The 10,589-nt window shown below is 33.0% G+C and overlaps 1 protein-coding gene across 2 annotated transcripts; it reads right to left on the bottom strand.

The window, feature by feature from the left end:
* Positions 1-773: 773 nt before the first annotated feature.
* LOC121313050 (chorion-specific transcription factor GCMb-like) lies at positions 774-7,437 on the bottom strand. 2 transcript variants are annotated; one of them, XM_041245176.1, is made up of 6 exons: positions 7,350-7,437; positions 6,966-7,121; positions 5,677-5,929; positions 3,259-3,371; positions 2,982-3,107; positions 774-2,347 (listed from the first exon to the last, which is right to left on the bottom strand). In XM_041245176.1, exons 2-6 carry the CDS (start codon positions 7,059-7,061, stop codon positions 1,445-1,447), a joined length of 1,491 nt encoding a protein of 496 aa, XP_041101110.1. In that variant the 5' UTR covers positions 7,062-7,121; positions 7,350-7,437; the 3' UTR covers positions 774-1,444. The 2 variants fall into 2 exon arrangements, with proteins under 2 accessions (XP_041101110.1, XP_041101111.1); XM_041245177.1 differs by having other exon boundaries at positions 7,332-7,420.
* Between the last annotated feature and the right edge of the window lie 3,152 nt (positions 7,438-10,589).

Here is a 10,589-nt window from a genome sequence, read left to right as displayed (position 1 = left end):
TCATGTAATAAATATATATAAAAACTGGAACCGCCAGTCAAATACTGGTTTATCAGCAACCACCTTCCCTTTGAGCTGCGATGGGACATTAAACAGTTTCAATGTGCAGCAACAAGCATATCATTTAGGTAAAGGGAGCTGCATTTGTATTTATTTAAAAAATGGAATGGCTTTGGTAAGCACATGTGGCAAGACAGTTTTATGTATTATTTTAGAGATTCAATTAGGTGGTCAGCAGGTGTGATAGAATTAAAAAATGCGGATTAGATAACATAGACCGTGAGCACAAAGGTGAATCATACATTGTTGTAAAAAATGATGTTTAAATTTAAATAATATTTGAATGTTTTTTCCATCAAAATCTTTGAAGTGCTCTGAAAGAACGTGGCAGTCGTGACATTCCATACTAACCTGAGACGCAATCATACTTACATACATTCCATGACTGCCTAGTAACCACAACACAGCAAATGGCTATCGAATTTGTTAGGCACTGGGCATCGCCCTTAATAAAATACTGTATAATAACAATGTTCAACAGCAGATGATCTGGGGAGCAGTGAAAATGTAATTGAAAATTAATTTTCACTGCTCCCCTCATCATGGTTTAGTGGAACTTTTCCTTGTTACAGGTGTGTTAAAATTAATTTTCTTACATTTCTTTTTATTTTCCTCTAATTAGTCCCATTGGTAGTGTATGGATGTAAATACTGTATAATTTTGGTGCATAATAATATAATAATATGTTAAATAAAGCATTTCACAGTCCAGTATAAATATAAGATACCATTTTAATTAGCATTATTAAACATTTATGTACATCTTGAAGGTTACAGGAGGTTGCAACAGTAATGATCATTTGAAGTGATGTAACAGGGAATATGTAGCTGAAGTTTGCTATAGTACACTTTTTTCATTGTAGCACTTCCCTGGCTGGCTTCCCAAATCCTAATTAGAACTATTGTATTCCTGGACTGCATTACGTAAGGTAATATTTGCAGCTGGTGTAACAAACCGTGATTAGTACAAATCTTGATGGTCTTATTAAGGTGGTCTTAGGCAACATTAGTTCAAAATTTGAGCTTAGTATGGTCTGCGAACCAGCCATAATTGTTGAATTTCCATAAATGATTAACAGAACAAGTGCTTGGCAAGTCAAACCTAAAACATGCTGTATTTCGGCATACAGTTTGTTACACAATAAAATACACATAAAACATTTTGTTTTATCAACACCGGCTGTGTATAAATAACTTCTCACATTTTTACAACAGTTGATAAGAGCAGACCATAACAACATTTGCCTTCAGGATTGTTTTCCTAAACCGTACATTTGTTTAAGGTTTACTTATTAAGCATAGACCCAACAAAGAACCTGACTCTAAAGGGACGAAAATCCATCATATTGTTTTTTTCTTTTTTTTTCATTTAATTTTTTTTTTTTTCAGTATTCACCATTTTCATATCTAAACGGATGTGCTGTGCGTTCCGGGTAATTGCTGGACGAATAGTTTCCATATCGGTAGTTCTCCAGACTCTCTGCTCTTTCTGTTTTAGTAGACAGTGTTTCTGGTTGATATGCTAAAGCTGCTTTGATTACTCCAGTATCTTCTGGGACCTTTATTTCTGGATATGATGTTGCAGAAGCGTTTTCCAACAAAGAGTTACAGTTTTGAAGGTTTTTGGCATCACAAAGGTTATCATTGTACTTGACCACTGATGGTTTGCAAGGCTGGTAAGACACCTTGGTGGTAGTAGTTATAATTGTCTGCAAAGCTGGCGTATTGGTGGGGGCAGGTCCACCATATCTACATGGGTATTCCCCATTGTAGTAATGGTGATTAGTATTTGCTGGGATTTGTCCATATTCACCCCTTTCACCATATCCACCTTTGCCCAAGATCTGCTTCCATCCGTGGTGCTTGCTCGGGATATCATAGTTCCTTTCATGAATGTTCAAAGTGCTCAGGTTATGTTGAGATCCACCAAGCTGCATACACACTTTGCTTGAATCTGGCTCTGGCTGTAAATTGCCGGAGTCTTTATAAAGAGCTGGGTAAGAACCAGACCCTAAATAGCCAGGCATGCTAAACTCATAGCCACATGGTGGCCGTGTCATGTAGATTCTATGGTTGGAGGCCTTCTGGAGTGAGGATGTGGCCTCCCCTGCATTGCCTGGTGAGTCATAGGCAAGTTTGTAGGGCTCTGTGTTTTGAAAAGAGGGATAGTGCTGGGGCTGTATTGGAAAGTTGGATTCTGCAATGATGCTGTACCTCTCAGGGCCATCCATGCATGATAAATGATGGACATTGGGGTAATGGCCACCACTGTCATAGTATCTACCCGCCTGGAAAACATGGAAGAATGAGCATGTAAATGGGAATACATTATCACTTCAAAATGTATTTCACAGTATGTTGCCTGGAAGGGGATCTGAAGAGGATGAAAAAGCATATATTATCCATGGATATGTCTTAATATAATGGTATTATTAATACTGGTAAATATATTTGCTGTTGGAAAATATATATATATATATATATATATATATATATATATATTATATATATATATTATATATATATATATCGTATTCATGATATATCTAATATATATATAATATATGATATATAAATATATCTATATATAATATATATATTAATATATATTATATATCTATATATAATATATATATTTGTGTTTGTACATGAATAATATGTTTAAGATATATGCTATATAGAAATAACCTATTACATTAATGCTTCTTGCATATATATTGAGTGTTAAAAAAAATACTACATTACATGCTAGTTACATTATGAAATACATAATTTATTTCTAAATGTTAATCAGACTGCTTATTAAATATATTCCTCAATTAGCAACATCAAACACTCACAGTCCCGGCAGTTGCCATAATGGGGCTACTGTACATGTGTTTCTTCCTTAATACAGTATTGTGTATTTATTTTAATAGCTACCTCTGTTTCCATTAGTCTCTTCTTCTGGGAGAAATGAGGAGATGACATTCTTCTTTTAACAGCACTCCTTCTGGCCTCTGTCTCTGATTTGCTTTCTGGGCGAGGGTGATCATGGACCCCTTTAGCCTGCAAATAATGACAGACTCATGAATTACAATTACACAGACTAGAGTATAAATCTTGGAATTTGGTGCAAGGTATTTGTATCATTCTTGCAGTGTTTCTTGCTGATTTTGTAACATTAACAAGAGGTTTTATTCATTCATAAAAAACTTACCTGGAAATATATGTATTTGCCATCTATTCTCCAAAAGTTAGTCACAGGGTAGCCACTGTGTCCCCGACATGGCACAAGCTCTAACGGTGAATTACAGCTGGGGCACAGTTTTTCTGTAATGGAAAGATGCAGGATATACTTTATCTAGACGTTGGACGATAACGTTAATCTTTTTCTACTACAATTAACAATTAGCATGCAAAATAAATACATGTGGTAAACAGCCTATAAACCTGACAGAATTATAAAATGATATACACATTACTGAAAATCAAACTAAAACACAAACAATTTGGTCTTTAAACTTGTATTACCAATAATAACATGGAAGCTATTATGCTGGTTATATGTGGTTAAGAATTGAATTAAATGTACAAAACAACGCAGACATTGTTTTATTATGTGGATAAAACCAGAACCATACAAAGTCTAAGTTAAACATTGTTTCCACAGACTAGCTAGCATTATTTTATATTCCTGCGATTGAGTAAATTGTGATTATTTTATACAATTTAACAGACTTAGGCATGCCAGAATCTTCAGTTATCTTCACTTAGGGTCCTATTCTCACTTGGTTTTGGCACTGTTTACATGCTGGAAGAAAGGTTTACGCATCCTCTGAAAGCCCTTCTTCCAGCGCGTAAATAGTGAGTAAAATAAAGTGATGGCACCATTAATATCTTTTGTAAAGTGCATAATAAAAATGTTACACACTGTGTGGTACCATTCACTAACCCATATGGTAGGGACAACAAGAATAATTATGAATAAAACTAAGACAAAAACACAAACAAGTTTAATTCCACAAACCCCAACTTGCGCAGGCACACATATTTCAAAATTATTTGTGGCAATTGATAGGGTGATTTTTGTCAACATTTAGCCTATTAAAAAAAAAATAGATTATTTTGTAAAATCTATAAAGATAATTATGTGCTGATCTACTGTTACCTTTAAGCTATTTCCATAAATGCATAAAAATATACCAGTACTGTGTTGCCAGATATATAATATTTGCTTTCTTTCATGGAACACAGGAATCAACCAACGTTTTTAAATGTAATCACCCAGAACTAAAGCCCTAATTTATAAACTTGAAATTATTGTAATGTTGAACGTTTATACTGTTAACAGTGGTATAGTACAATATGTAGCAGAGATCTGGGTCAGATTTTAAATGTTTTACCTTTCTCTCCATTATGCAGAGACGATTTGAGCTAGTTTGACCAGACTTTGACACAAACAACTTGCATCTGTCATCTACCAATCCCCACAGTTAGCCTGTATAAAAGCTGATATACATACAGCAAGAGATGTATGATGTTATAGTTGACCCCATGGCCAGAGGTGTAATGGGAGGCGGGGTCAGATGGAGCAGGAATCATGATGTTATAAGCATGGATCCCTAAACTGGGTAATATAGGTATCACAAAAAGAAAATGTTGGGAAATGTACTCTCCACCTCAAAAATCAAACTGAGCAAGTGCTGAGTGAGTGCTGGCACTTTAGCTTGCTTCTGATTGGACAAATTCAAGGTGTTATAACCGTCCTGTGTTACAATTCAAGGTGTTATAACCGTCCTGTGTTACAATTCAAGGTGTTATAACCGTCCTGTGTTACAATTCAAGGTGTTATAACCGTCCTGTGTTACAATTCAAGGTGTTGTAACCGTCCTGTGTTACAACTGTTCCCGGTCTCCCTTACCCGAAAATGTTAGATTTTTTTTTTTTTTAATCTGCCAATGTCTAGAGACTAATGAAGATATCTCATCTGCAATCTTCCTTCAAAGCAGATATGGGGGGCTTTAAAAGAAAAACATACAGTAACAGTGGTATAAAAAAGCACCTATAAAACCATTGATGATTGGTTCAATTTCACTCTTGCTCTGAGATAAGATTTGAACCACGACCTATCCATGAATTGGATATAGGCTACAGTCTACAAAAGCCACAAACGGTGGGTCTAGATGTAAAAGCAAAAGATTTCAAAGAATACTTCATTGAGCATGAGATCAGCCTGGGAGACAAAAAACTGTGCTAAATGAACAATAGCCTACATATAGGCCTACACGTCGCAATGTTTAACTGAAAAGGTAATACGCTACCTATGTTTGTTTAGTTTTTTTTAAGAAATCGTTTTGAGCTATTTTGCTTTGCTGTACGATTAACAGTACATTTTTTATATTTATTTGTACTATGCATGTATCAAATGTATTTTAACTTTTATTTCATTAAACTCTACAATTCCAGCATAGCCCCGCCTCAATTAAATAACATGATACCCACGCCAGGTCGCACACAATTTTGTTGCAAACCCTATTAAAATGAAGTAAACAAATATTGTTATTGTATTACCCGTCCCCTTTCTCCGCTGTAAACATAAACGTAAGATGACTTATGTTTGAGAAATGTTACTCACTTTGCTGTTTCTGCCGTGCTTTGTCACAAATCGCTGGCCTGAGCAGAAGTTTGCTGCCATCAGGTAACAAACAGCTCCTGTTGCAGATGACCACTCCAAGACAGGACTTCTTGAGGATCTGGCAGTTGTGATTATTGGTGTTTCGCATGGCCCATCCACTTAGATGCCTCTGAGCATTCTTATCCTCCGCGCTGTAGATGTACCGTACATACCCATCTGTCCATTCTTGAAAATCGTCATATTGTTGGATGTCCTATAAAAAGTATATGTATATTTGGAAGTTATGCTCCCGTAATGGAGAACACGGTGTGTGCTTTTTTTTTCTTCATTGAGTTTACCAAACTCCAAATAATCAAATGCATAAACCTTTATGTTAATGTTTGCTTTTAAGCAGAACTTTCTAAACCTATTCTTATGGAACAGATTATAAACACGTTTTACAGGGTTTTTTTTTTTTTTTTTTTTTTTTTTTTTTTTTTAATTTATTCATTATTATTTATTTATTTATTTATTTATTTATTTATAGTTTCGCACATAAACACTTCTTCCAAAGCATTTAAATTTAAAGTGTAAATTATATAAATATGAATACGAGTTTCTATGATGAACACGATTTATGTTTCTTTAACATTTGATTTACAGTGTGCTGAATATTATTTATTTTCTGTGGCGGTTTGCTGTCTTAAGAGTGAAAAATAATTTACATATTAAATTTTTAAAAATCACTATATTCTTTATTTATAAATTGTGTGTATGACTTTTTTAATCTAAGGGATTCGTTAGTTTACTTCCATTTTTTTCTGTTTTTCTTTTAAATATAAACAAGGTTTACAATGAATGCACTGTTGCTCAAATACATCTACAACTATGTAGATATTTATCGATTTTGTTCAAAAATATTGAAACAAACGATAATGTTAGATGATGATAATGTTACAGACTGCAGTACCACATAATGATATATTTAATATAATTACTGTGAAATATGTGTTAGCCTTTCACCATAATACAAAAAGTGTTTAAGAAGTAAACAAAGCTTGTAACTGAGTTTAAATTAAACGAGAACATATGAAAAAGTACAGTATAAAATACTTAAATGCATTTCCAACATTCCTTTTAAACTGTTTGAGATTTATATTTAATTCTTAAATATTTGTCTTACCGTGTACGACGCCTAGATTTTGTGCTGCCAGTCCAATACGCATGTACAAGCATGTACGTGTACATGTAAGTATTTCTGTACAATCAACAAGTTTAATTTGTAAAAGGTGTATTTAAAAATGATTTACCTGTGGCAATTTTGGGTCGTTGATATCCCAGGTAAGTTTCATCCCAAAAGAACAAACACAATCAGACTCGTCAAACTGATCTGCAGATGCTGACATTGTGTCGTTAAGTAAATGACGACAGTATATTTAGGATGATCAGTTTCTATTGTACGAAACCTGCAAAAAAAAAAAAAATCGTATTACTTTAGGTGTTTACGGTCACGGTAGGACTAATTTGGAGAAAAAGCCAAAACAACAGAGAAAGACTTGATAGATGGAATTATGCTCCATGCACGTCTGAACATTTAGAGACAGACGCGACGATGAACTTTAAACTAGTAATGAAACATAATCTGACATATTAAAAACAAACACATAATAACACACCTATTATTTAAAATTCACCTTGATCCGTTGTAACTTCATTTCACTTTTATGCTCTGCCTCCGCTCTGGGATCGTTCTACCTCAGATGGAAAGTGTGTAGTGTGAGCATGGATAACGATGAGCAGTTTTATCTTTAGGGAGGAGGCTGGTCTTCAGGTTTGTCTTACATCAGTTGTGTTAAAGATAAACAACACCATTCACTTTCAGCTCACCTGATCCGTAACACTGACCTCTACTAGCAGCATAGGCTACAGCTAACTGTTCTGAAGCACTCATTGTATTACACTAACTGGATCTCAGTGGCTCGAAATTCCCAGCAACCTTTTAATAACACCCTTACAAGAACGTCGACTATATTGTAACAGTACATCTGGCTATAAGGTATAGGCTTTGTATTGGTTAGTTTCAGCAAGAGTTTCCTAGCTGTACATTTATGTATAGGAAATCCACGTTCGATGTAACTAAAACCAACACCTGTTCCATGTAATTTAGCTAGAATAATTAATAATCTTGAACTTTCCTAATAAAACCGTTTATGTAAGATATTTTTTTAAACTTTACCTATCTTTTACAGATGATTTACCTTCAAATTTAAACTCGTCATATATTTGCATATTGTACATTGTATTATATAGTAAACTGTAGGCTGTAATATTGTTACATATATTTTAAAATGCAATTGGCAACTTACAAATAATAGCCCCTCTCGGTGGCACATGTATTTGTTGAATTTTAATGGACCAATTTGTATTTTATTTCATATGTTTTTCAGTATTGACAAACAATATGTTTCCCAACTTTGCCCCTATTGAAAAAAATATTTTATTAACTTTTTTTTTTTACTTTAAAGTCTAATAATTAACTTAAATAATGAAAATGATTTATTATTAAATGGCATTTTTAGTGATGAAACGGGGCCAGTTATAATTATTTGTAATGTGACAAATTGAAACACTATTTGCCTTAAAATATAAACTGTCGTCATTCTAAACAGATCTTTTATTGCCTGGAAACTATGACAAAGTTGATATTTTTCTGCTTCACTGTTTTTAGTTTAGGTTTGCATTTTACATCGGAAAATGACTGATGCTTTGTTGTTTATGTTCAGGATGAGAATACAAGGTTCTGTTTTCATCAGTCAGCAAAATGTATGTGAAAGTGTTTTTTATGCAAAATAAACACTCAGCGTTTAAAACGCTATGGTTGGAATCCCCCTTAAGGTCATTAGCTGTTATATGTAAACTGTTAAATAGGCCTGCGCCCACTTTCAAGTATAGCAACTAAAAACATATTTCATTACCAAAATAAACACGGTTAATATCCATGGTATAACAGCATCATTGTGTTATTGGGAAACGGGTAACAACAAAATTAACTTCTTATCGATCTTCTGGGGTTTCAGTTAACCAACGGAATCGTTTCCATTTGTTTTTCTGCAGTTGAAGTTTCTAATTAACATTATAAGAACATTTTGAAGAAATTAATTCGAGAAAACTCAAAGACGCACTATATGCATTGTAAGAGATACAACATACATGATCTGTAGGCCTATATATTAAAATGAAGAGCACACTATATATATATATATATATATATATATATATATATATATATATATATATATATATATATATATATATATATATATAACCTATTTACCCATTTAACTCAGTGGTGAGACCACATCTGAACTGACAACTTTTGAAAATCATATAGTGAGATATGTTTTTAAATAACTTCAGTGCACAAGGAAGTAGTTACAAGGACGTAATGAATTTACATTTTACTGTATTTTCTAAAAGCAGCCTATATTTACAAAGTGAACTATATAACCAAAAGGATAGGCTACTCTGTGTGATAAATCGAGAACTAAACCCGTGGTGACATGACGACGCCGCTTTATTCCATTGAAAAACAAATGCGAATGTGAATTTCTCCCCTCATGTGTTAAACAAACACAGAAACAAACAAACAACTTTTTTTCTTTTCTTTTTAAACCACGAACACTTGGAGCAGGCAGCAACATGCGTAAAAACCAGTTCACTGTTTTGCATCTAAACATAGGCTAGATAAGGGAATTGGTTACCTACCGGCATTCCTTTTTCAATCGTAAATAAGTTGCGGCTTGAAGCAGTTTCTTTATTGTCAAAGTGATCAAAATTTATATTTCAAATATGAGTCTGTTATATTTAAATAATTTTAATCTAATTAATGGCCAAGTAAATAAGTATTAAATATAGATCTACGCAACAAGTAATATATATGGGATATATATATTATATGTCTACTCAGAATACACATATTATCTATATATATATATATATATATATATATGGTTTCGGTGCAAATAACCTTTAATGGTTCCAGATAGTTACCCTTTAATGGTACCTCGTGTTTTCTTTGTTGTGATTTGCGACTTCAAATACAGAGTAACAAAGGTGGTTTCAGATAATTGATCATTGCACTGCTACGCTGTTGTCGTTAATTCCTTCCGGAAAGTTGGAGTGGGCTTTATATTGCTGACTAAAATACATATGTTCAAACTCAGCCCATAACGATATAACTTGTGTTGGTTTACACAAACCTATAGGCAAGTTATGTAGGCATGTTGACGGAAATTTTGTGTTGTTGTCAAAAAAATGGTACTGATGATGATTACAGCGCCTTTTGTGTGTGTATGGCATTTGTGTGTTGTGTAGTTCTATTATTTTTAAATTGTTCTGTACAATAAAACGAAATACAATCAATGCAAATCATTCAAAATGGGTCCTGATTAAAGTTTCACGCATTTCTACTACTTGGAATTCATATGAAAGTACCCATTAATTTGGCAACTATGATAACAATTATGACTATTTAAAATAACACAGTACTCTCTTAAACATTATATGAAACAAATATTGTTTAGTATCTAAAAATGTTGGTAATATTTTTTGGGAGGGAGTATAAAAGTATAGTCTAAAGCAGTAGTATTAAATAACATTATCTGTTCTTTAAGTTGTATTATTTAATTCACAAACAATGTCAATTATAAATAAAAATACAAATGATAAACATTTTAGTAATTTATTTGAACAAAAACACGTTTAATTTATCTCTGTTTGTCACAGGAGTGACTGTTTGCAGAACATTATTATTATTATTATTATTATTATTATTATTATTATTATTATTATTATTATTATTATTATTGCACGAATTAACATTCACTATTTTTTTTTTTTTTGTAAAACTTTAATATGCGTTACTTGCTGGTTTT

Source organism: Polyodon spathula, chromosome 3 (genome assembly GCF_017654505.1).
Source record: "Polyodon spathula isolate WHYD16114869_AA chromosome 3, ASM1765450v1, whole genome shotgun sequence".
Classification (NCBI taxonomy): Eukaryota; Metazoa; Chordata; class Actinopteri; order Acipenseriformes; family Polyodontidae; genus Polyodon; species Polyodon spathula.
The sequence above is the reverse complement of the archived record's forward strand: the minus strand, read 5'-3'. Positions and strand labels throughout refer to the sequence as shown.